The sequence below is a fragment of the Falco peregrinus genome, chromosome 2 (assembly GCF_023634155.1).
Source record: "Falco peregrinus isolate bFalPer1 chromosome 2, bFalPer1.pri, whole genome shotgun sequence".
Lineage (NCBI taxonomy): Eukaryota > Metazoa > Chordata > Aves > Falconiformes > Falconidae > Falco > Falco peregrinus.
The window spans coordinates 61,891,313-61,918,869 of NC_073722.1; the positions used below are offsets into that span (position 1 = coordinate 61,891,313).

Consider the following 27,557-nt stretch of genomic DNA (forward strand, 5'->3'; position numbering starts at 1 on the left):
ACTACTCCAAAACTTCCATCATATTATTAATGACCCATATCTACAAACCTGCTTATAGAGTTACACAGGAACCCATTTTAAATTCTGTAATAAAATTGGATAAAAAATATATATAGATGTTCTGTTTTCATGTTGAGTGCTCAAAATATATATGTAAATAAGTACATATGTATATACATACACACACATACATAGGCTGTTACGCCTTCCTGTCAGATACAGAATTTAGTTTGGTTTAACTGATTAAACAAGGTTCCAAATAAGCAGTTGTAGAGCTATCCATTGGTCCTTTTGTGCAGAGGTAGAGGGACCTGCTGAAGGCTAGAAATCTCTAGCACAGTATCTATTGATACATCAAGAAAAAGATGGGATTATCTAGGGTACCTATTACCACAAAAAGCACAGACCTCAAAACCTCTATACTGTATATTTTTATCAGCACCATTTTTACATGATAATGGTCTTGTTAGCTGCCTGAGCCCCATTTTTTCTCTACTCTAATTCCCTTGTTTTGTTTAGGTGTAATCTGATTTATCTCATTGAGAGAGATCATTTCATATGAACCACTTTCCTGCCCCCCCCCCCCGCGCCCCCCCCCCCCCCCCCAAGCTGTTCTGCACCTCTTCCCTCCCTTATTTCATGCAATTCTTTCAAGGATTCTTGCCAAACTTTTGGTTTAGGAGGTTGAAAATGGAAGGAAAAATGGCCATGCAGGGAGTTATCATTCAGCTGACCTGTATTCATATTGATGTAGTTATAACCTGGCTGATAGATTGCCAGAAGTTAGTTTCAATTATGTTAAGCTTGACTGCAACTGGCTGCCACATTCAAAAACTCTATTTGGACAGAGGGAGGGAGACTGGCAAAACCACAAAAGCAAAATTATTTTAGGGAAGCAGGGAAATAAAAGTTCCGAAGTTTGGCTCAGATCCATGTGGTTTTTAAAATGTTCATTTGCTTATTCTGCTCAGCAGAAATGGATTACATTTCATCAGATAGCTTTCTAGAGAGTGTTCCTATCTTCTCCGAGGCAGCAAGCACTAATCAGCAATTTTTGTTATTAGTGGCTACTAGAGTCTATTGTAGTGCTAGGAACAAAAGGCAGGGATAGGCAGAGTCTCTCTTACAATTTTTTTTGTACAAGAAAAATGTGAGTATGTAGCTTGATAAGGGGGAAAGCCCAGGGAGCCAAGACAAGCAAAAAGGAAAAGAAGAAGATAAAAGGCTTAGAAGCTGAACCACTTTCAAATGACTGAACAGGACATGCAAAATTAGCAAGTTGTGGAGTCTAACAAATACATAAAGAAAGTAAAGATTAATAGAGTAAGCACTAGGAACCTCTAAAATGCCAGATTGTATCTGCACATAAAATACAATTCCCTCTACACATGCATTATATTCAAAGCATAGGCCACATTAAAATTAGTTGCAGCTTTTGTTATTTAGCCTTTTGGTAAACTCCAAACTTCAATATGTCAAAGTCCAGGTTTTTTTACCAAATGTTAGCAAAAAAAAAAAAAAAAAAAAAGGCAGGCATGATGGTTATGAAGAAGAAGAAAAGCATAATTACTAACCATCTAAACATGTCAGACTGAAGCCTAGAAATGCTTCAGCAACAACAGACAATCCATTTCTGTGTGCTGGATTCAATTGATTCTAGCCTGGTAGCATCCATTCTCTTCCTTCAGTTCCCTGCCTCATTCTTTATACTTTTTATGTACGCTATGTACACAATACATGCAATAAATAAATCAGAGGAATTTACAGGCAACTCACTTCTAAAGCCTTGAACCATTCCAAAGAAGGTATATTCCATCCACTGGGAAAACCAGCTTTACTCTTGTATTTAAATAGTTCTTTTGGTTGTAATAAGTACAATTAATTTTCATTTTTGAGATAACACGGTGACAATAGTGTCTTTTTAAAAGGTGAAAGGATTTGTAGTTACTGCAGAAGCCAAAAATTCTCCATGTTGATGAAGATGTCCTTATTCCTAGGTGAATGCCTGCCTTTGTAAAAAAGTTGTGTACACGCATTAGCACTAGATTTATATCTACAGAATCATAGGCCAGATTGTTTTCTTATTTATATCTTATAAAACTACGGGTTGCAGAGGAATTATTCCAAATGTATATAAGCATAGATGAGAAGCAAAAATCTGCCCATCTCTTTTAATTTGGATTGATTTGATAAAAGATAAATCGTCTTAATAAAATACTTAAACAATATTAGGTTCAAAATCTGCTGGTCTGACCTTCATGACAACGGATTTCAGAGAATACCACCACCCATGCCAAGTGTACCAAACAATCCCATTGTCCGTCATTGCAGTATAGGGGCCTCTATAGTACAAACCGTTCAAGTTGGCAGAGTGACACCTGGTGGAAAAGGAAAACAGAAATAAGGCCTCCTGTCGTAAAGTTACAAGCATTTGTTGTGTCTGCTTGAGTCAAAAACTTCGCGTTAACAGCCCCGTTTGACAGCGGCAAAAATTTGCATTTGTGGACTTCAATGCACCTAAACAATAACCTTTTAATTAGGGCGCAAGTGCAAGTGCTTTTAGCTTCTCTGAAACAAAAGTTCTTTTTGTTCTTTCCACATGTTTTCTGACATTAATAGCTCTCTGAGTTCTGCCTGCTAATCTGTTTCAGTGGAGAATTACTCTAGAGTTGTTCAGGTCATGGGTGGCAGCAGGGCATACACCAAGCAAAACTCTGGGAAGCAAACACTGTGCTGCTTTTTGTTGTTCCAGAGTTGCCCCTCTTAAGTTTTGCAGTTACCCCACAGGGTGTGTCATATGACAAAACCTGAATACTAACACCAGTTTGCCTATTCAGCTGTGGACTTCTATTTACAAATAGGTGAAATCTGACAGCTAATTAAACATATGTATACCAATTCACTGGATCACTGGAACTGGTATTTTATGTGACTGTTCAAAGTACTTTTTGTTTGTTCTTTAACATACTGAAGCAGAAACACTGTTACAGTTTATTAAATACAGTGATTAAAACAAACACCCTAGCAAAACCCAGAAGGCTCGAACAGGTACCACCACAACCTTGACGCTGACTTGGTTCCTACCAAAAGAAGGTTAGATCCTTATGTGATTATATGGAGACCAGAATGGTTGTTTCTTCTGCAGCATGTCGTTATGAATCGGCTTGGTTTATGCGCCAATTCAGTGTTTTGTTTAAAGTGCTGTTATTATCTAGCTGGTTGAACACCATGATGAATTTCAAAAGCAGACTTCAGAAAATATGTAAACAGAAGACGGTCCAAATGAACCTTATAGGTGTTATTATTGGCAAATCTTAGTCTCTTTGGCTGTCCTTACACTTCATTAAAAACAATTTTTGAGAACTGAAATAAAAACTGTGATAAATTACTCATAGGAAAATTCTCATATATATATATATATGCACTTATTTATTGCTTACAATTTTTAAGTTCAATTTTGGCAATGTGTTGGTTGAAAGCTTATAAACTGCAGATATCAAAAGTGACTTTGAGAACGACAAACTTGTGTCAGAGCTGACATAACCTGTCCAGCCATACGAATTCTGTGTGGAGCAGGCACTCTGTCTAATTTGAGTTGAAACACAGATTTCATTGGAAGAATCATAATTGCTGAGGCATTTAGACCAACTGAACTGCTTTTTTTACGTCCTTTGATGGAAGCTCGCAAACATAATTTCGTCAACAGCAACATGAGCCAGTAACAACTCTTAATTAGTGCTGGGAGGCACTCATAGCAAAAATACACAGTATTCTGTAACTGACTGGATGCTGCCTGAAGTAACTGGACATACTAAAGAAACAACTGGCATGTGATTATTGATATGATATTCTGAAGCAACATTCATTATTCACAAGTCAATAAACACGTTACAGTTAGCCTATGTTTCTCCTTTCTTTCTGATAGGCTGATTTTTAAAGTAAAAAACTGCACTGCAATAGTTTCAAAAGTATAGTCAACTCTCAATTATCCATGGACATTTTCTCTGAATTATATATTAACTATGTGACAGATGCGGAGAGATGGAGTTGGTTCCCCGAAACTGAACTCTGCCTGGATTTAACCGACTCCAGTACCGCCCCACGTGGATGTAGCTGTGCTGTCTCCAGGATGATTAGTGAGGCAGGAAGCCTGACTTACTGAGATCTGCGGCCCCAGCTTGATGCCTGGCAGATCCACTGTCGTCATCCATGCATGGTGTAACTAAAACTAAGAGTGCTGGAGGAGGAGGGAATAAGCTCACGCCAACCAGACTCATTAGTGTGTCTTTTACCGTTACAGTCCTACTGATCTTTGCAATGCCCTGGATGCAGGAAAGATTATGACCTGGGTGTAGTACTAGAGTAAACCCCGCTCTGCGGATTTGCATCCAAACTGAAAATCTCTTCTAGAGCTTTGCTTATGAAAGAATGCACAGAGGACATTTTTCTGCAGAAGTCCAGGACAGCAAATGCTGAGCTAGAACAAGACCAGTGACTTTAAAGTAGACCTGGGCTACTTCCATGTGGCCTTACTTGTGTCACATTCTTTGGTATTCATATTATCTGGGTGTTTCTGTATTTCATTAGTCCAGATAGCATAGAGCTGGCTATAAAAATTTCCTTCATAGCTGGGAGCTCCTATACAAACCAGCCAAGAGCACTAATTCCTTCTGTGTTTGCTAATCTGTGCATAACAAATACGTGTTCTGAGTGCTTTCCTTTCTATGCCAGTATTGTTCTTTTGGGTAGGATTCAAGGATACTGAAATTTTCTAATAATTTGTAGTATGTGGTTTTATGTTAGGCTTAACATAAAAAAGTCAGTAGCAAGGCAGTGGAATAACACTACTCTTTTTCATTATCCAGATAGACTGTCTCTTTAGGAGCATGAGCTACACAGCAATAATAGGAACTAGCCTGGTAGGAGTTAGCTATCTTTAGTAGTTAGGTAGCACCAACTACAAGGTATTAATAACTGTCAAGTTCTGCCATACAGCTACTTTTGCAAAGGAGTCATTCTTTTTTCCAGACCAATCCAATATTTAAAAAAAAAAAAGTTTTTAAAAGACAAAAAATGTATGCAGTTGACTAAAAGTTATTGGTGAATCACTCATAATGAACTCAGCATGACATCAGTGTTTTATGCTATTTGAGGTCTAGATATTCCTCTAAATCAATAAAAGTTCTGATTTCATGGGAAAAGGATCTCCAACACAGTTGCCTTTCCCTTTAATATCTTAGCTTTCATAAGAACTGCAAAAAAACTTTTCTCTGCATGTGATTTTTTCCATATGTCAAACATTCTGCTGACCCACTATCCGTGCAAATATATTAAAATGTACTAAAATAAATAATTGATTGTGAAATCTTGAGTTAATAGCTACATCACATCAACTAAGGTGGTCACAGACTACTTATGGGAACAGTTTGGAAAATGAGGAGTTAAAAAACAGAAACAAAGGATGACACAACAGAGAGAAACAATGGAGTTGATCCAGCCTGGCAGCTCTTGCCAAGTGAACTGAGTTCACATTGAGAGAGTAGTATGCTTCCCTGAGTTGTATTTTAAACCTCTCTGTTACACAGCTGAATTGCATAGTTTCTCTTCATGGCTATATTTATCTAATTAATTAAGGGAAAGAACATAGCTGCCTATACAGACAGTGCTAACACTACCAGTTTTATCCTTTCTTTTTGAATTGGTCATGTGTATGTAAGTAGGATTTTAAAATTCTTTCACTGAACCCTATTGAAAAAAATCTTCCTCTCAGTCCAACCATGCTCACTGATAGAAACTGAGTACATGCATTCCTTTCTTGATATAGAAGGAATAACAAGAGTGAGATGCTGTGAACTGAGGTGAAAAACATGAGGCTTAATAACCCAGCGCTAGCTTAACTTGTCAGATATTCTGCAGCACTGCCACATCTGGTCTCGTGCAACACAGGAGAAATGCAAGAGTGAATGCTTCAGGGATATGTATGATGAAGTACATCTGCAAACTCTACATGACCTACTTGTGTAAAAACTGGTTACCTTTAAGGGGCAGAATTATCTTCTCTTTACTGTTCGATAACAAAGATGACCAAAGCCTATAGCAAATACCATTATTGCAAACCAACTTGAGCTGTATGGTAGGTGCTGTCCCTTCTAAAGTGAGTCTCAGCCTTACCAGCACTGAGATCTCTGGTAGAGGTCAAGGGCAGACGGCAAATATAATAAACAATCCCAGTCCTACCTTCTACCATATATTATTATTGTATGCATGAAGCAGAATAGGTGACAATACTGATATAAGATCAAAATACCTGACCTGTTAAACCACCAGCCAGCCTTTTCCTCTTCAGCACAGTTCCCTTCATAGTTGTCATTATCCCTGTCTCTAGTACTGAATTTCATTCCTCGATGATCAGCCCACCATTTTACTTCAGGATGAAATCCACCAGTAAGAGAATCACCAGCTGTACCAGAGTATTCTCCACAATTCATCTCATAAGAATGCTAATGAAAAATGTGAAGAAAGGAAAAAACAGAAAAAAAAATAATAATTCCAATGTGTCTTTAGCCTTTAGCATGTCAGAGAGTGAAACCACAAAGTGGAAACAAAGCTGTTCCATTTGCTACTATTTTTACACTCAGAAATGTCATGCCACTTAAACACTGTGTACTAGATAATGAAGGAGTGTAAAGATGGTTAGCAGGGGTAAAATTTGTCAATAACCTTATGTATAAATGACATAAAAACAATATTAGTTAGCACAGTTAGTTAACAGATCAGAATATCATGTACCATTATTGTTGGTTATCGCAACAAAAATACAAAAAAAACAGCTTTTATCCATGGCTGCTAAACCAAATGATTCATACATCTTACAGAAAGTGTGAAATTGATGTATCAATGTAAACCACTGCTATTACATATTTGAAAATTACAAATGTGTAAGAAAAAAAAAAGGTTCTACACAAACCTTTATGAGAATTAGAGAACCTGTGTGTTTATTGTATGTCTACAGAATCCATATTTACATTAAAACCTCTAGTCATTATTTAATATTTCATTACCTCTTCACCTGCAACGCTGAATCTTGCATATTGTGCAAAACGCCGTTCTCCCTCAAAATCAGTTAGATCTATTCTTAAAGTATAGTTCCCTTAAGAAATAACAAAACACATTATTTTGGTTAAACTAGCCTATCTCACTACTTTTCAGAACAGAACAATACAGCAGGAAATTAAAATACTATGTTTTTATAACGAGTCTTATCTCTATCATCAGCATATTTTATGGGTTTCTGTTGTCTTTCTTTATGCATATTAAAGTATATCTTGCTATTAATTATCTTTATTCAACTGATTCAGCTTAGAAAATTTTAGAATTATTCCAATACAGATTTTCAAGTGTAGACAAAAAAAGTCTAAAAAAGTGGCCTTATGGGCTTTATATTTTAGTAAGTTATTTGAGGTGGTAATGAGGTCGTAGTGAGAATCAATCAATAAGCATACAGCTAAAAATTTAGATTTTTATACTCTCAAGATAAAAGAGTTAAACCAGGACCACGTCATGCTGGCATTGATTTCCGTATGAATTAGCTGGCCAAGTCAATGGGTAAGTTTTGCATATGCAGCATTCTACAGCAAAGCAGAAGTTTGCAGTAGATTGAGTGACTATTAGACGAAAATAGCTTTCTAAGACAGGACTAGATTTACCTTCATGTAATAGCCTATGCAGCCATGTAAAGCCCTGACTAAATGAATTGGCACAGCATGCTACCTGACTGGGCTGTTAGTGATGCTCACTGTGAAGTGGGTAGAGACAATTCTTTTGTATGCTTCTGTCTACCCTTCCCTGTTTTGCGGGGGCTCCCTGCATGCCATTGGCTCAATGACAGTTTTCAGCCTTTTGTTGGAAAACATATATTCAAGTGTGTTTTGTTCTGAAACTTTGAGAAGTCCACGATAAGTAACAACAGAACTCAGGATTTATGATAACAAAAAGGGTAACAAAAAATGGCCCAGAAAGAGCAAAGAAACAGAAACAATAGAAGACTATTGTTATAATATAAATCTTACCTTGATTAGTCAAATAATGAAGATTTTTATTTCCAAGCCAATATTCACCATTTGTCAAAACAAAATTTCCAAAGCCTTCTTCATAGTCAGTCCAGACTCTGCAAAGAATATAAATTACTAATTTAGCAAAAAAAGCAAGTTTGCTGGGATGTTTATTTTATCATACAATCATAGATCAAAGAATAATTCAAAATGGAAGGAACCTCAGGAAGTAATCTAGTCCAATGTCCTGCTCAAGGCAGAATCAGCCATGAGATCAGACCAGGTTGCTCAGGGTTTGTCCAGCTAGATCTTGAAAACCTCCAAGGATGGAGACCGTGTATCTTCTTTGGGCAACCTGCTGACAGCTCTCATGGTGAAAAAGTTTTTCCTTATATATAGTCTGAACCTCTCTTATTTCAAATTATGTACTTTGTCTCTTATTCTCCCACCAGACACCACTGTAAAGAGCCTGTTTACTCAACGTGCTCTCAAAGTGCTCTGTTTTCTTAGTGACCTCCTTGTAGGTACAGGCAGGCTGCTACTGAGTTCTGCTTAACTCCAAGCCTGAGCCTGTTCTCACAGGGCAAGTGCTCCAGCCCTTGATCATCTTGGTAGTTCTCTGCTGGACTCTGTAGGTTCATTATATATCTGAACATTAATAAGAAAATATTTTAGACTTTATTATCTTATATATATTATTGATCTTCACAGAATGGTTTCTGTTTCTGACATGTGAAAAGCTGAATCCCACACTAAGCTGGTCACTGAATCACCATCCAAAGAGTAGTCCTAAGAGGTACATTCAAAGGGGTTTAAGTTTAACAAATCTTAAGACCAGAAGAAAACACATTAGCTCAGTCCCATCTCTGGTATAGCACAATTTACCCAAAGTTAAAACATTTTTCCTGATTAAATCCAGGGGATCTAAGTGAATGTGTAGGTGTATCACAAGCATTGTTTCTTTATTTTCCATGATTTGATTAAGCTGTGAAACTCCTGCAGCTAGATATATCATTTTGTAAACTGAGGTGTTAGCTAGCCATTTCCATTTTTGACTTATTGACTGATTCTAACAATTTTGGAACTCATACTGATGCATAGTTTCAAGAATATATTTCAGTGTATACTGAAAAAATTGAATCTTTTCCCTGCCTACAGTGGCTTTAAAACACTTTCTCAGTGGGTTTGGTTTCATTACGTGTTCTAATGGGGACAAAAATAGAATCTATTTCCTTGATGAGAAGCAACCATACTTTGACCAATGAATGGCTGAAGGTATTAGGCTGGGGACAGGCAGTCATAAGAGAAAAGCAGCACCTGCTACTCAGGTAGCTGGTAGCCTCTGGCAAAGGAGAAGAATGAATTGTGTGTGGTGGTTAACAATTGTAAATGTAGTTTGTCTGACCATATTTTATAAAATAAAAATAGCAAAGTTTTCTTGGCTGGATTGCAGTTTTTCATCCTCTCTGGAGATCGCTTCTGTATTTCACAGGGGTGTTGTCAAGTTAGCTGCAGTAATTATAAACACAGGTAAGAGAACTCCACAGAAGGATGCAGATACATGAAAAGCTAATTGGGCAAAGCAGAGGTTCTAAAATCCTTCTTGTTGCTTCTCATATCTGTAGATATCTGGGTTTTTTTTATATTCAAGTCTCACAGCACCAAAAATGTCACTTCTGGACATTTCCCAAAAAACCACTTGCGTCTTGGCAAAGGCAAGGAGGTTAGGTATTTACAAATCAGGTTCTCCCCATCTTACCTTTCCTGAAGGCATTTTACCATAAGCTACAAATTACCACGTAGTGGGCTTCTTTGAAACTTGCTTGCTGATGATTCAAGCAGATTGCTTACATTTTTAGTTTTTTACATTTTTACCGTTTGCAAAAGACAAGGCAGTCCTTTACTTGTCATTAAGAGTTCTTGCTCCAACAATTGTTAATGCATTTGACATTGAAGCGTCCTCACATAAAATGCACAAGCTGTTAAAAAAAGACTAGAAGAGATGTCTCCCCGAAGACAGCCAGAGTCAGAAGCGGTATCTCATCTGGAGGCCATCCCACAGAATAACCATTCCTCCCTTTTATCTGGGATAACAACTTATGTAATTCTAAAGTTAAGATTTAACTTCGCCGCATCTGGTTTAACGTTTCTACACTTTGTTTCCAATTTTAATGACTAAGTCTAGTACCTACCTATCAAAATTCTGGCTCCCATCAGAACGTCTCTGAAAAACAGTCCAACCACCCCCTTCAGACATGTCACAGAAGGCAAGGAATTCAGTAGGACTCTGGATAGGTTTCATCTTATAAAATCCACTTTGCTTATGGCCGTCATTGTAGATTTCTGCACAATCTGCTCACAAAACATTCATTGGACATCAGTGTTTTTTAGTCTTACACTTACTGACAAAATCAGAAATCAAGTCAATAACAGAAATCAAGTCATGTCACGTAAGAATCGCGTATGAACCAGGCTAATACAAAATAAATAACCTCTGCAAACACATTTCTATGACTGTTGGGCATTTTCTTGTATTTGTATTGCTTTAAAACTTTATTGAGCTGGTATTATTTTGATGTTTCTTTAAAAAAATCTTTTTTCCACCATAAAGTATTATCATTTTTGTTTTCATTGACTAGCAAAATAACTCCTCTGGTTTAAGTGGTGTCACTTTTAATTTAAAAAGGTATCATCCACATTAGAATCCTGTTACAATCTTATAATTTCTCTATATACAAACCACACAGTAATCTTTGAAAATAAACATGTACTTCTATGTCCAGAAAGTCCACAGAGAACTGCCAAAACCAAGAGTATGGAACCTGCAGTGTCAAAAAAGGGAAACAGCTGCTGGACCTCATACTCTTGTCCATTGTACCAAACAGGTACAAAAACATATAGAAGACTACCCCCAAAAAGTGCAATGTATGTGTAAAATGATACCACCTTGACTTAATACCGTTTACGGTCTCAACTGCATTGGCCTTAATGACTAATCAGCATTTAGAGCAATGACAAAATTCAGAGCTCATGAAAATATAACAGCGATGTAATTGTATAATCTTATATTTTTTCCCCCTAGGACTTAAGAAATGAAAGTGGTTCTTTTTTTATATGCAGTCTACCATCAAGTAGTCATACAGGAAAGACGTATAATTTTCAATATTTCTGTTTTTCCTGGCAAAGGTAGGGATGATTAACTGTAAGATTTTCCCTGAAACATTTATGAACGTGCTGGCTGAACTTCCAGGCAAGTTTGGAACTTTCTGAACTATTTTATTTCTTCTCAGTGAAAGTGTCAGTGAAGATTAGACATAGAAAATAAACACTTTATACTGAAACAAACAGAAATGCCAGGATTTGAATAAACTTGAATAGAAAACATTATTTAAATAACAGCTGAGTGGTCTTTCTAGAGAATGTTTGATTAACTTATGGAAAATAGCTTTTCTTGTCTGTTATTTTCTTAGTAGGTTAGCAGAACACGTAAGCATATTTTAATTTTTAGCAGGTGTATTTAATGTGGAATTTCTCCCTCCCTATCTAACCCCAAATTATCCAGCTCTGTTGACATTGAAATGCTATTGTAGTTTGAATAAAATAATGCAGTATCAACAGGGAAAAGCATTTTCCAAGCTACAAGGACAGTGAAAAAATAATGGGAAAAAAATCGGAAACTTGAACAACTTAAATCTGTTACATAGAATCACAGTTTAAGAAAATAAACTGAGACATATGCTAAGAAAGGACAAATACCTTTCAGCTAAATGTGGGTTTAATAGTTTTTTCTAATAACAAATGTGTCAACCATAATCATAAAAGAAAGTATCCCATGATGCTGAATACATAAATTAATATACAGTTAAAATTTAAAGTCAGATGTACAACTGCTTTTATTTTCATTTTAATGGTGCTTTATTATATTTGATGCCTTGTTATATGTTGTGATTTCTTCCAGCATCATGAACACTACAAGCATATTCAAACAATGCTATTGAAAGTTATAGAAGTTTAGACTCTCTAGCACTGGACAAATAAAAATCAACACCATCCAAGAATCAGACTCTCAAATTGTATTTTCAATCCAACTGTTGGTTTGGGTGGTGTTTTATTATTTTAAGAGTTTGGGCCTCACTCCAGCTACTACAAACTAACACACAGCCTTCTTCCAGTGCAGAGCGACCCGTTCACCACCCCCGAACGCTGGCGAGATTACAAAAACAACTTAAAACCAGTACTTTAGAAGCTGTGATGTCCTGAGCTGAACCTAACTAAGTCAAAATGTTGATCTGCTTGAGGGTCAGAAGGCTCTACAGAGCGATCTGGACAGGCTGGACCAATGAGACAAGGCCAAGTGTATGAGGTTCAACCAGAATTGCCAGGTCCTGCACTTGGGTCACAACAACACCACGCAACGTTACAGTCTTGGGGCAGAGTGGCTGGAAAGCTGCCGGGGGGAAAAGGTCCTGGGGGTGCTGGCTGACATGGCTGAACATGAGCCAGCAGTGTGCCCAGGTGGCCAAGGAGGCCAACAGCATCCTGGCTTGTACCAGAAATGGTGTGACCAGCAGGACTAGGGATGTGATTGTCCCCCTGTACTCAGCACTGGTGAAGCCACACCTTGAATACTATGCTCAGTTTTGGGCCCCTCACTACAAGAAAGACATTGAGGTGCTGGACCATGTCCAGAGAAGGGCAACAAAGCTGGTGAAGGGTCTGGAGCACAAGTGTTATGAGGAACAATGGAGGGATCTGGGGGTATTTAGTCTGGAGAGAGGGAGAATCAGGGAGGACCTTACTGCTCTCTACAACTACCTGAAGGGAGGCTGTAGGCAGGTGGGGGTAGCTCTCTTCTCCCAGGTTACGAGTGATAGGACAAGAGGAAAGTGCCTCAAGTTGCACTAGGGGAGGTTTAGATTGGATATTAAGAAAAATTTCTTTTTTCTGAAAGGGTGGTCAGGCATTGGAACAGGCTTCCCAGGGACATGGTGGAATCACCATTCCTGGAAGTGTTCAAAAAAGGTGTAGTTGTGGTACTTGGAGGCATGGTTTAGTGGTGGACTTGGCAGTTCTGGGTTAACAGTTGGACTTGATGATCTCAAAAGTCTTTTCCAACTTAAATGATTCTATGCTTCTATGATTCTATGAAAATGGTGCAACATAACAGAGTATTATTAAAATGAGATGCAGATGTCATTATGTCAGGCTTATGTGTATAAATACAGATGTCTCAGGGACTTTACAGATTTCAACAGAGTTGGTGCGTGCTTGTAAGCCACATGACTCTGTGAATGTGAACCGACCCTGTGGGTTAGAACCTTTTGAGATTAGTTAAAGAAGGGTATTTAGAAATCTGTAATTGTTTATTAACATTTTGTAAATGCCTATTATTGGCTTTTATCTGTTGTATTGCTGATATTTATTCTGAATTTATTGTTCACAGATTGTTTTTTTAATTATGTGCTATTAATAAATCAATAAACTGCTTCAATTATTATTGGATTTATACCGTCTGTCATTAACAATTTCTCCCTGCAGCAGCAGGCCTAGGTGAAAGCTGAACACTGTGTTTTAAACAATTTTCTTTGAGCTTTTAAAACAATAAGTCAATGGGCCCAATTGTGCTAAAGCTTCTGGGTATCATTGCAATGAATGGAAATTGAAAGAATGGTTTCATTTCTAACCTGAATACTGTCTTTTTCCTTCCAAGTCAATGACACTGTTTTCATCTCCTCTGTCACTGTACTGAATCTCTTTCTTCTCTAAAAGCTGTATAATTTTTAACTGCTGCTGTTCCACACGATGTTCCAGAAGCCTGACTTGGCCCTGAAGTTTTATCTGCTCTTGAAAACAGTTCTGTACATCCTAGAGAGAAAAACATATTGTAAAATCAACAAATTTTTTTGTCACATTTAACATGTGACACAAAAAAACCAACTAAACAAGTCATAAATAGTATTTAACTTGAACAAAACATTTTGGTCACAATTTCCTACAGACACTATGTTGACTTCCACCACAATTGCTACCTCTATTTGAAATTATTTCATATATCACCCAGTGTCGAAACATACAGCTGCCTTGCAAAGAGGCCATCTCTTTAGTGGCTAAACTACCAACTCTTACTGCAAACATGCAGAGGGGACTTAGGGAAAAACACAATAGTACAGACCCTATCAAAAAGATTGCTTATTCTCTGTCACCTGCTGTGTACAGAGATTTGCTGTCCAGTGAGGCCTGCTACTAACATTGTGAAGGTTCTAAATTCCAGAATTTTAAAGAAATGCAGTCCACACTGATACATTTTCAACTTCATTATGCATTTTTCAAATGCTTTTAGATTACATACTTCTTATGATAAATCTTAACATTGTGAACACGAATACTGTAAAGTTTTAAGCTCATTTTTGGCATGCTGAAATAAATAGTCCCAAGGAGCTGTGAATACGCATGAAAAACAGAAGTTAAAAACTTGAAGTCAATATTGTGCTGTAACTTGTACACTTAATTTTGCCATGCAGAGTCAGTGAGAAGTGTGGAGATTCTGACAAGAGAGCTGGAATAACTGTTCCAAATTCTGACATGCTGAATGTACACTGAGCAATAAATAATTGTTTTTAGATTAATGACTATGGTGAAATAGCCACAGTGAATAGAACCCAATCTAGGCAGCTTAAACTAAAACAGCCTGTACAGTTCAAATAGATATTAAACAAATCTGATTTCAACATGGGGGAGAAAAGCCTTTGGAGTTTTATGATACATTTTATAAATGTGACATGAGGTTTTGTATCAGTAACATTGTGTCTGCAATTGTGAATGAGCAGAGTTTAGTAGCTATGATGCTTGCACAAGAGCACAACTAGCACTGTAAAAGTAAAATCAGAGGGCAACCTTTTGGAAATCTCATATGCAAGATCAAATATGCGGTAGTTCTGAATTGGTGCAACCTTATTCGCAAGGCAACATTATTTACACAAGCTAAGGGTGCAGATCTGTAACATTTGCCATCCCTATGGAAGAGATGGTATCTTAGAACATCGCCCTAGCACACTAAACTAGGGAGAAATCTAAAGTAGCATACTGATGTGCACCTCCACTACCATCCACATACTTTCATTTGTATCAGGCTCAGACCTCACCTGTTTTCCATGAACACTCACACCAAAATGTTTCTTGTCACTTTCTTGCTGCAGTGATTTATTTATTTTATTTCTTCTGTCTGGAAGGCTGATACCATTCTGTAAGTTTCTATGCAGCACAAATACAGTTCTGGTTAGACTGACTTGCTTGCAGTACCATTCACAACTCCAAGAATAAACTTTGTGAATGAAACTAACACTATTAATTAGAATCTGCATTTTATTATTCTACTTACATGCAGGGTTTTTTTCATAATTAATTTGTGGTACTAGTTAAAAAGCAGAGGCGCTTCCGCTGCTGTCAAGGAACATCCTTATAAACTATGTCATGACTATGACTTGTTATTTCTGATAGAAGTAAGTGTCGCAGGCCCCTTTGGTTTTTCACTAGAGGATGCAATTCACTTTCAACAAATAGACAAAAGAACTAGAAACATTTCAAGACAATATTTGAAGATAAAAAAATCTATGTCCATGAATTCAGTAAAATGGTTCCTAGACATTATGTTCCATTTGCTTGTGATATTTAGTCACACTGAAAAATTTGATGATCAGACTTTGCAGAACAATCCTGAATACAGGCCTCTGCTTTAACTATTTCTGAAGTGTATCAGATGCTTGCTTTAATTCATACTTAACTGCATTCTAATATACATAGTGGAATAAAGGAATGGGGAATATACATGTGGCAGGACTAGGCAGTTTGTCAGTGACATGTTCGAGAGGAAAAGGTTTGGCTGCCTCTCTGGGTTCGGGCTGTCCTGTCAGGCTGCTTTGACAGCAGATGTGTCTGCAGACTCCAACTGCTCGCTACTAGGTCCTGAGAGGCCATTAAGATGCTTGACCACAAGGAGGAGCTGTAAAGTAAGAAGCATCTTTACCAAACAGTAACATTTTTAGAAGAATAAACAAAGTAGCCAATGACCCAATATCCCTGGAGTCCCATCTTATTTAAGAATACTCCCTTGAAAATCTTTTCCAGTTGTTGATGGCTATACAAGAACCCTAGCATACCCTCCTTTTCTTCTAGCTGGAAACAAGAAAGACAATATTTAAAATAGGTGCACATACAGGGACAAACTTTCTACAGTGGCTTAGAGGGATGTTATTTGACCATAAGCACTAGTTAATGTGTGACATTGCATATTACAAAGAAAGGATGCACTATTATGCAGTCCTAGGATGGCTGTCTCAACTTCTATCTGCAGCTTCATATAAACCCTTCACAAAAGCTGAGTTGAACTGGGAAATTAAGAAGAGGCTTCCTTGACAGGTCTTTGCAAATTCTCAGACTAGTTCTGAGAACATACAGAAAATTATGGATAACCAGAAAGCTGCATAGGTGGGTTGAGAAATAGTGAATATAAAATTAAAAAAAAAAATATTTCCAAGCTCAACCTGATGAGCTGATGCTAACTATAGAAATAAAGCTTTCAAAAAAGTCCATGTTAACAGTCAGACCAAATATCACTCCTAGTTATATTAAGAGTGATAAAGAGGCCAACATGCCACACTTACCAGTTTTACTGCAGCGTTTGTTTATTGAGAAGGTTAGCTTCTATCAGTCTTAACTCAGTGCTCACAACCTTGAAGAACACGGTAAAATACAATAGGAAAGACCTGAGTAACGCTGCAAACGGCGGCCCCTGTTGCCAGGCCCTTGCAATTTCTTAAGCAAGACTTGAGGTGAGTGGTCTCTTTAACACTGCAAGGTTTGAGCCATGAAAAGCTACTTTCAATTCTGGAGGGAACTCGAGTCTGCACATTTGAGAGGCAGCTGCAGGCAGCTAAGTGTGTTTCTTTCAGGTGCAGTGAAAATGCATCTATCAATTCACCTATTCGTACTGCTAAAGCCATTCTCCTACTGCAATTAAATTATATAGCAAAAGTACAGAACTTCTCAAAAAATGTTATTGCGCCTTAGGAAAGGTTAGTATCTAAATTCAGTAAGACAGTACTTCATATACCACCATAAGAGGTGCTTTCCTTTGAATCAAATTAAACACAAGTCTGCAACAGGCTATGTCTCTAAATACTATTCTTAACTTTGCATTTAATTTGATCTTTTCTTTTTGTTTGCTTAAAAATTATGCATTAATTCATGAACATGAAAAACTAACACGGAGCTGATTCTCATCTGCTTTACAGACAATACACTCGTTATGGGGGAACGGTAATACAGCTACACTACACTTCACAATTTCCTGATGAAAAGGACTTAAGCTCACAGTGCAAGTGACGATCAAGAAATCACCAGCCATCCTAAATAAGTACACCATAAAAAGAGTGAGCAGAAATGAGTTTTGAAAGTAGCATACATATGAAAAGTACTGCTATCTGATACTTGGCTTGCTCTCCCTGACTCTAGCTTCCTCATTGATGTCTCTTTCTGTCAACTCCAGACAAATCCCATCACACTTCGCTGCTGGATGGCAGACGGCAATACCACAATCCTCGTATTTGGAATTCCACACCTGTTTTTCCCATGGGACAATCACAAGTTAGCTGCGTAACTTCAGGGTGGATTGATGTGGCTTTTAGATCTGCAGGTTACCAGGCTGTTCTTTGAATGCACTACTACACTTTTTCACAGAGTAACTCTTTTGTTACTTTGTTTTATTTAACACTGGAATTAAACCAGTGTACAGCTAGAGTAATATAGAAACAGAACGTAACTTAGGGTTATAATAGTTAGCAGCTATAACATATTGCTATTCCTTTTGTTAGATACAGATGGAAGTTAAACTATTAAAATGTTGAAATACTCAATAAAATGTGAATTTGATTGTTAGTCTCCAGTGGACGGTAGTGCCCGCTAATTGAAACCAGACTGAACATAACATGTTCTGTCTGTTTCAGTGAAGCAACTGCTTGAACTCCACATTGAGAAGCAATTACCTAACAACTGCTGACATCTCTGCTCTTGGACATGCAGTCACATATTTAACCAGCTGCTGCAATTAATGTTCATTCACAGTCTTTACTTCATTATTGTGTGAATTACTTAGTAGCTAGTGACCTTCCATTAAAATTGATGCTATAAATTACTCAGAATACTTTATGAAAACTATAAAAGCACAAAATTTTTACTTGAGGTGTTATTTCCTGTATTTTTAGAGTTTAAATAAGCTCCAAAAAATCTCGATTAAGATTAGTGTTTTAATGAGATTTAAATGTGAAAACTTAGAGAAAAATTTCAGAATGTTCCCATTTTTTTGTCACAGGGTCAGCTAAAGCCCCTAAAATTCCAAATGAAAAAATCAAAAGAAAGCAACTGCATTTCATTGTAACGCCTTTTTCTCAGTAGGCTTCTATAAAAATTAGTAAGATCTTTCTCTGCTGAGCAGAAGTGGAGGGGCAGGTGCCTCCTGTTCTGCCCCTAAAAAGCTACTTACATGAACAAAAGGCTTCTGTAAGATAATGTAAGCCACAAACTGATGCTTACCCAGTTGTAAATTTGGCAACCACTTCCACCTAGGCAATATGAATCAACAACTTAGTCTCCCAGGTCCCTGCTAGTTAGGACCTGAATATCAAACTAGGAAGGACAGCAAAGACAAGCAGTACAAGACTGGTGAGGTTAAAAATATTTTAAGCAGTTAAGTGTGATTGTGTTAGGGTTTTTGTTGGAGTGGCAGAATACATAGCAGGTTTGGGAGCTAGAAATGAAGGAGCTTTGATTGTTGTTTCTGAGTTTGAATTATAACATAGTAACAGGGGAACAAGATGTTATTTGAGAAGAAGTTGTATGGCAAGTGGACAAGGTAGAAAAGGATAGAAACATTCTTCATTATGAGTGTCAATGACCAGAAATACTACTGCTGTAGCCACTGCTTTAGGAGTTCCTGGGTTTTGCCTTTCTGTAGGTACACTGCTTAGAACTAAAGGTGTTATTCTGAGTTAGCATTCTCCCTGAATGGTAGTATAACTCTTCTGTGTTTCTTTTGTACAATGTACCTGTTAATGCATCATGTGTTACCTTTTTTAGCAAAGATATTCTATCACCTCTTATCTAATGTTGGATCCAGTAACAAACTGACTGGATTGCTTTCTTCAGTGCTATTGCCCAGTCATTTTTCTTCCATTGTATATTTATGCATTTGTTTCCTTTTTCCTTATTGGAAACTTGTCCCCACTGAACACCGTTTGAGGTTATTTCCCCAGTCTTTCAGGTTTGTTCTGAATTCTAATCTTTTCCATCAAAAGTTTTGGCATCCCATGTAGCTGAAATACATTGTAAGCACTATGGAGGACAAGGTATAAAATATTTAGAAGAAACTCTATAGGCAGATTTAATTACTAGAACTTACAGAGCTGCCAGTGACATCCATCAAGCTAGCTGCAAGGACAAAATCAATCATTACCAAAATCTTCATTCTTTGGAAGCTGTAAAGTAGAGGAACAAATGAAATACTAGTTAACATAAACATTAAAACTAAATATTTACACCTGACCACCTGACATCTTAAATTTTACTTGAAATAAACTATTTAACCTATAATTATTTTCCTACATGTTATAAATATAATGTATATTTAGGCTTCATTACAAATGTCTAAAATAGTCTGATCAAGTACAACTTCAAATCCTAGTGAAAACAGAATCTATCCTTTAGGCCACTTTGTATCAGAGCTCTCCATGTATTTTAGGACAGCTATTCACGATTCAAACCCACACATTTTATTGTAAAACAAGCTAAAAGCAAAATAGCATTTAAAATGCTCTGGAGAGCAGGGCAACATTCCTTGTTGGTCCTTTGAAGTTGGGAGAAAGCTCTCTCTTATATTCAAGTAATTAAAATCTAAACTGGGCTAGTTGTCCTTGAACTAAAGAAGATTTGTGCAACCTTTCTATGTCAGGAGAGGATGGAGATAATCTTACTATTAGAGAGGAACTCTGGGGAAAAATGCATAATAGTTATCAGCTTTCATTCTAACGGTGACAAGGATGGCATCTTTCAATGGACGGCTATGCATATTTTGTACTGTATGAACCACAGCATTTTAAATGCCATTATGGCATGTGAAAATTATTTTATATGCCAAAACAACCACCATTGTATCTCACTGCCCTGTAAAATGAGCTGATACACCTTCACAATTTTCTGTTAGGTAGATGTGTGCTTTTCAGCTCACAGATGAGAAACCAAGGCCTTTAATTACTAAAACATTTACATAGGTTATACATGAACCAATTCTAAGTTGATTAGTTAAACTGCTGCAAGCTATCAACTGAGGAATGTTTCTTTTTTTTTAACTTAAAATATTTTCATTGAGCATATGCTAATGCTTGTTTAAACCAAAATATGTGTCCACTCTGCTTTTTCTACTTACTAAACTAAATCAGCTAACTACATGTTAAAACATTTCTGGGTAGACAAAGCATAAGACCTCTAATAGAGATTAATGATTCAACGTCAGCATGTGCTTATTGAAACACCAACTTTATGGAAATTTCCACTCATGTTTCTACAGGAATTAATATAGACCTGCGGAACTTTGGCAGACTGTGCTTTTCACTGTGCAAAGATAAGCAAGGTGCTTAAGTAAGTTGTTTAGTTCTAAGATTGGACAAGTCCAACTTTATTTTCACCAGTCTCTGAAAACCTCATGCAAGAGTACTAATTACAGCCCAGCCAAATTTCAGGTTTTCAACACCTACCTATGAAATACTTAGGATGCTTTTTAAAATTACAGTTATCTTATTTAAGTAAGCAACCTTGGTTTTATTTTTAGTTCTGAGTTTTGCTTGTTTGAAAGCATCATATTTGAAAGCATTGAGTTGTGAGGCCCAAGTGTATCTGTATAAAGCTTGTTATACCACTTCTTGCACTGGACCGATGCAGGGACAAGGTGTTGAAGGTACTCCATATCCACTGACTCATGTCACAGACAGCTCAGAAGGTTTTTTTAAGCATTTTAGACATACACAACATCTACCATTAAGCTGCAAATCACTATACTAAGCTGATGTCTATCTATAAGGATTCCAAAGGATTCCAAAACATTACCTATAGAATGTTTCTTGAGTAGAAAGTGTGAACTGAAAATCTTAGGATAAGTTACTTCTAAACCATAAAGTTTCTGAATTTAAGTTGTTTTTCTTTATGCTAACCAAATAAATGTTATATAATTTGAATTAGAAACTTTTCCATAATTCAATGCAACAGGTTCTGCTGCTGTTTGAAGTGGTGAATCCTATGAATTTTAGCCTTAAAAAATGAAGGGAGGAGGCAATCCACAAGAATTGCCTGGCATTGAATTGTTATTTAGATTTCTGCCATGATAAAACATGCACTTTCACTTTACTACAGTAGTAATTAAGGCTATTGCAGCCACCACTGTTTTGAAAGCAGCTGTTGCCATCTGTTGCAATGACACTGTGAGAGGAGTGAACAAAGAGTACATTAGCTATCTGGACAATCTGCAAATGATCTATCTCTGATAATTGCTGTCCTGACTCCATGCATATCTTAAATATGTTTTCTATGACAGAAGGGACTATATTTTTTCACTGGAAGATTCATATTTAACTGTTTTGCTTCATTCTCTGTTATTTTCCTTATAAAAGCACACTGTTCTCCCTCTACATTAGTCTTAATACTCAAACTGTTCTATCATAATTTCACTGACTGTGAATGCCTGAATAGTGCAGTCGATCTTCAAAGGGTTGCACAGTTTACAGCTACAGTCTTCTTATTTTTTTAAAAAAGACTATCAAGTAAATGTTGTATACTATTCACATAAATTTATGTCGGGGAAAAAAAAAAGAAATAGAAGATTATCAGGCACAATCAAGGTAGAGCACATCCCTTACAGCATGTGTGAGCTACTATGAGCAAGCTGCACAAAAGGAATGAAGAGCTGAGGAGTGCAGTGTGCAGTTGGTTTGGTCTGTCATCTCCAGATGAAGTCACCTTTCTATTTAAAGGGTGCCTCTTTCTAAAGCATGTTGCTGTTGTGGGGAACTTCAGAAGGGTGGCATTTGGAAGACAGCTTTGCATATATCAGCTTTAGCACTGAACCAAGGTATGCTCAAAAGATATCGAAATATAGGAATACTCTCATAAATAAAATTTTAAATGTCTTGATTTAAATACATTGCTCAAGATATTTTAATACTGGAGTTTAATTTTTAAGAAAGGAAGCTGGACAGTAAACTGAAGATGGATTATTGATAGTGTAGTCACTCACAACATGAGCTCACTATTATTGTAAGAGAATTAAAAGGCATATAAACAGGGAGATCAAGAGCTCCATTTAGCAGTGTCAGTCAGAAACAGGGAAGACACTGAAACAGAGAGGACACAGGAAAAAAAAACAGCGTGGACCTGAAGAAGGAACAAGAGTTGGGGGGACCAAACTCTTTGTGCTGTTGTCCTCCCAAAAATGGAGAAAGGTCACGAAGACTAGGCTGAGGCACGAAAACTCAAGCTCTGAAAGGAAATGGCTGACCTAACAGCGTTTCTCTGCTTCTGTCGCTGCCCAGCAGGGAGACCCAGACAAGGCAGAAGACAGTGAGCAGTGCTGATCCTGGAAGGGGCAGTACCTTGTACCTTTGAGTCAATTTCTCAGCAGGTATAAACTCCCTTAGTTTATCTGATCCCACAGTTGCAGTGGCATGAGATTCGCTGAGCTGTCAACCCTACAGTGGAAGAAAAGTGGTATATAGGATCAAGCCCCATATACGCTCAAAGCGCTTTGCATACACTAACTGAATCAGCAGGTTCGGTCTTGGAATTAATATGGGTAACTCTTTACTTAGTTTTCCACATGTCTCAAAAAGTTTCAGAAAAGTTTGTATTACTAACAGTTCTCTGAAAGTGTACATCCATGTTCTTTGGTAGTATGTAAAGCTAAAGTTCTGTCCAAGGGAAGCTTAAAATCTTGCTCTAGGAAGACTGCTTTGAAAGTCAGTTTTTCTTAAACTAATTGTTCCATTCATTTAAATATTTACCCTGGTTGTTATATAGCTATTTAAAATGCATTATGCAGAAATGTATGTGGAGGGTAAAATAAAAAATGTAGGGAGAGAATAAAATCCAACAATAAACATTCACACACAATGCAGTAAAAGTGTTCACTCCAAAAACTGTAAAAAAAATTGTGAATTCTAATCCATGTCACAGATGAAAGTAATTGCATAACTTAGCAAATATTTTTGTGGTGTTGATGCTAGTGAATCCAAAGAATGGATTCTCAGTGAATCTGAGAGACTTCCAAGACTTTTGTTATAACACCTGTTTTGGCTTAACAAAACAGAAAACCAGATTTGTGCAGGGGAGATCCCTTTCCAGGAAAATCTTAAACTCAGACAGTAGATGTGGAGTAATTTTCACACATCATGACAGAGAAAAACTTAGTGCAATATTTTTGGGCTGAGAACACAAGCCCTCAACACTCTGCTGAAAAACAAAGAATCACTTTCTGTTTTAATAAAATTGAAGTTTAAGGGCAATTGTTGTGAAACCTTGAAATTTTATCCATGAGATTACTCATCTGTTATTCAAAGATTATACCTGGAATGTGCACGTGCACAGCTGTGTGGAAAGATTTCTCCAACGCTATGGAATAGAAGTTCTAGAAATGTATCTTTTTCCTTCTAAATTTCCCCTAAATTTGATGTTTTTCCAAGTCTTTCAATAACAGGTTACTAAATAGATTTGATGACATTAGAGAAACTCTGTGCTATGAAGATTTTGAACTGTCAGCCTTGAAATCTGGAGATAGCAAACTAGATGGAACTCAGATACCTATTTCTGTTTGTACAGTATCAATAAGAATTGCATTGCTAATAAATTGAACAATAATAAGAGAGAATCTGCCAAAAGGACAAATAATTACTTGAAAGATTTTTGTTTGCTTTCTTAAAATTCAAACTGGTTTTAGTGATTAAGCTCATGCACAAATTTTGCTTTATTGGGTAGTGTTACAAAAATTGCCCCATTTTCCTCATCTGAAAAATGGACAATAATTCATGATTTGATCTTCTTTTAGGCTTAAAAAGCAGCCTTGTTCATACAGCCATATATTACAAATTTAGAACCTACAGAATTGAATTTGAGGTTTGTTAACTAACTAGATATCATAGCAAAATAACTACATCCTGTTAAAACATTCATACACCATTAGCAACATTGCACCAATTATATGGCCTTCAAAAACACATTACTTTTAAACCATAACTATAGCAATCACCCCATATTCTTCCTTCTTCCCCCACAGATACCTAAAATGTTTACCTTTACCCTCTGGACAGAACTCAAAGTTGTTAAATCTTCTTAAGCTGATGCAAAGAATTCCAGAGCCCTTCCCAGGCAGCGATTGTTTTTGCTATTAAATTCTGTAGAGCTGAGGCTTACATCTGCTATGAGTCACTGGGCAGGAATGTTACTGAGAAGTTGCAGTTTATCAAGACTAAATTGCAACATAGGAAGAAGACGATAATTCTATGCCTAACACAACACATCTGAAATAAAAATAGACCAAAAATAACAAAGGATCATCCATTCCCTTTCACTGCTCTGATCCAGGAAATTGCTGTCAGCATCATACTCAGCTATATACTCCAGCACTTTCCTGAATCAGAGCCTAAATCTCTTAGGCTGCTTCAGAGATATATAGAAAGCATAACTGACTCAACCGATATAGAAATAAAAAAATAATCACTCAGACTAGAAGTTACATGTTAGAAGCGATAAAATAAAATCTGCTAACTCCTGCCCCCAAAGTAATATAGTAAAGACAAAGCCAAAGAAAGAAAAAGGACAAAGACTCTTATTTGATGTAAGTCACTATTTTTAGCTAAATTAGAAGGCGCTCAGAAGCATATGATCTCAGCGACTTGGTTAGATAAAATCACTTTCAATATAAGCTTTTTAGAGCCAGATGAATACATCAAAGGATGTTTTAAATGCAATTTGTTTTGAGTGTTCGCCCTCCTTCTATGTTGGCTCTTCCCCAAAAGTTCAATAAATGAGTATGCTTAAAAGAACACTTCTGGAAGAAGTGGACTCTTAAAGAAATATTGAACAAAAGCAGTAAGGTTTACTTTCCACAACAGAAATATTCACACCATCAACTTCCTTTTGAAGACTAATACTTGTTGCACACTTCCTCTGAATGATTTCTGGTGTATTGTTCAGAATCTGTTTACCAGGCAGTATTTCTCTTTACTAATTACATTACATCAACTAATTAACTTTATATTCTGAATTTCAAATATTTAATAATTGCAATAAATTTCTCATGAGTAGCCTGCACTAAGAATCATTCAAAAACTCAAAATCATTCAGCAAGTAATTTTTACTGGGAATCTTACTATGGCTAATGACTTCTGCAAGGAGGGAGGTACCTGTTCATAGGGTGACTCAACTCTAATCATTACTCAGTGGATGGGCTCTGAATTTAGAAAGTGTAAAAAAGGCATGGCATTTTAAACTTGGATTTATTAACCATTTAAACAATTTATTGAGGCCTACAGGTAGATTCTCCATCACTCGAAGTCTTTAAACAAAGACTAGATGGTGAAAATGTATGGCTGTGATTCAGTTAAAAAAAAAATATATACAGCATTAAGGCAAAGATCTGCATTACTCAAGAACTCTACAGTCTAACCATCGTCAGAATGATTTTGCAAGAATAAACATACTAAATAGAAGACTCTCAAAGTGTATACAAATGGAAGTCATATAAGCACAAAAGGAAGAGAGAAAGGTCTTTCTTAGACCTGTTGGATACATCCACTATTGAAAACTGGCAAATGTCATACACCTTAACATGTCCAGTAAAGACCTGGCAGTTCACAGAAATCTTATTCAGATTTGCTGCTGTTGGGACAATTTGCACAGAAGTGAAGGAAAATATGACAAGGATCATGAATTACTCTTTTATCAGGTTTTTTTGACAAAAATTTGTATAAAGGATAAAATGCTGTTCCTCACTTCTACACTAAATTAAGATGGTTTTTACTTCCTATAAGCAAGGTAAAAAGCCATTTGTATTAAATCCATCTTACATCTTATATGTAAATGGACATATAAAAGAAATAGTTAGCACAAGAAATCAGCAGTCTTTTTTCCATTATATTACCATTTTCAGCTGAGTACTTTCCCAGGTATTTTATGACAGAAATTCAACAGCTTTAGGCAATTCCAGACGTGGATACAGGCTTCTGTGAGGAGTGGATTGAGAGCAGACATGCAGAGGAGGACTTAGATGAAAAACTAAATATGAGCCAGCAATGCATACTCTAAGAAAACCAGTTGTATCCTGGGCTGCATCAAAAGAAGCATGGCCAGCAGGTCAAGGGAGGTGATTCTCCCCCTCTTCTCTGGTGAGACCCCACCTGGAGTGCTGCGTTGAGCTCCGGGGCCCCCACCATAAGAAGGACATGGACGTGTTGGAGTGAGTCCAGAGGAGGGCCATGAAGATGATCAGGGGGCTGGAGCAGCTCTCCTGTGAAGAAATGCTGCGAGAGTTGGGGTTGTTCAGCCTGGAGAAGATACGGCTCCAAGGAGGCTGTATAGAGGTCTTCCAGTACCTTAAAGGGGGCCTACAGGAAAGATGAGGAGGGTCTTTTTATCAGGGAGGGCTAACAATTTTAAACTGCAAGAGCATAGATTTAGATGATATTAGGAAGAAATTCTTTCCTGTGAGGGTGGTGAGGCACAGGAACAGGTTTCCCAGAGCAGCTGTGGATGCCCCATCCCTGGCAGTGCCCAAGGCCAGGCTGGATGGGGCTTTGAGCAGCCTGGTCTAGTGGAAGGTGCCCCTGCCTGTGGCAGAGGGGTTGGGACTAGATGATCTTTAAGGAACCATTCTATGATTCTGTGATTCTAAAATCAGCAAACACAAGATAATATGTTCATCCTTTCATCTTTCAGACTCAGAAGAAGTTGCAAACACACAAGAAGCTTTCATAGCACAAGGAACCACTGTTTTTTCCTTTGATAAGCTGTGAATACAGGTGTTAAGCACCATTTATAAAATATAAGACTTTACTTTTTCTCATGTGTATGATTTTTACCCAGGAAACTTTTAATTCACCTCTAGCTGTAACAAAGACATATGGCAGGGTCAAAGATTGTACAACCACACATGGTAACTCTGTGCTTGTCAACATGTACTTTCATTCTATCTGTTACAAATAAATTTGTTTATGCTCGTCTGTGCCTTGTTTTAGCTTGTGTAATACTAAGGATAAAATAGAAAACATGTAATGGATTCCATTCTAGGACTGGATGAAATCACATATTTGAAATTGTGCATTCAGCACTGTATATCCAACAAGATGAAAATTAAATGGTCTTTTACATGTTAAACAGTAACAATAATAACTGGAAATATTTTTAAATGGAATATGC

The 27,557-nt window shown here is 37.0% G+C and overlaps 1 protein-coding gene across 2 annotated transcripts; it reads right to left on the minus strand.

Annotated features, from left to right (window-relative positions):
- Positions 1-2,157: 2,157 nt before the first annotated feature.
- FGL1 (fibrinogen like 1) lies at positions 2,158-25,415 on the minus strand. 2 transcript variants are annotated; one of them, XM_055794290.1, is made up of 10 exons: positions 24,435-25,415; positions 22,648-22,837; positions 19,504-19,579; positions 15,194-15,302; positions 13,736-13,916; positions 10,244-10,403; positions 8,070-8,167; positions 7,062-7,150; positions 6,313-6,500; positions 2,158-2,378 (listed from the first exon to the last, which is right to left on the minus strand). In XM_055794290.1, the coding sequence occupies exons 3-10, from the start codon at positions 19,518-19,520 to the stop codon at positions 2,219-2,221; spliced, it is 1,002 nt and encodes a 333-aa protein (XP_055650265.1). In that variant the 5' UTR covers positions 19,521-19,579; positions 22,648-22,837; positions 24,435-25,415; the 3' UTR covers positions 2,158-2,218. The 2 variants fall into 2 exon arrangements, with proteins under 2 accessions (XP_055650265.1, XP_027645775.1); XM_027789974.2 differs by lacking the exon at positions 15,194-15,302 and having other exon boundaries at positions 24,435-24,970.
- Positions 25,416-27,557: the final 2,142 nt, after the last annotated feature.

What these genes read in the sequence shown, in the direction of transcription:
- FGL1 (XM_055794290.1), bottom strand. An exon ending in TGAGTGTTCATGGAAAACAG is followed by an intron (nt 13,917 to 15,193) that starts GTGAGGTCTGAG and finishes TTTTCTCTCTAG; the next exon opens with GATGTACAGAACTGTTTTCA. An exon ending in TCATTATTTGACTAATCAAG is followed by an intron (nt 7,151 to 8,069) that starts GTAAGATTTATA and finishes TTATTTCTTAAG; the next exon opens with GGAACTATACTTTAAGAATA.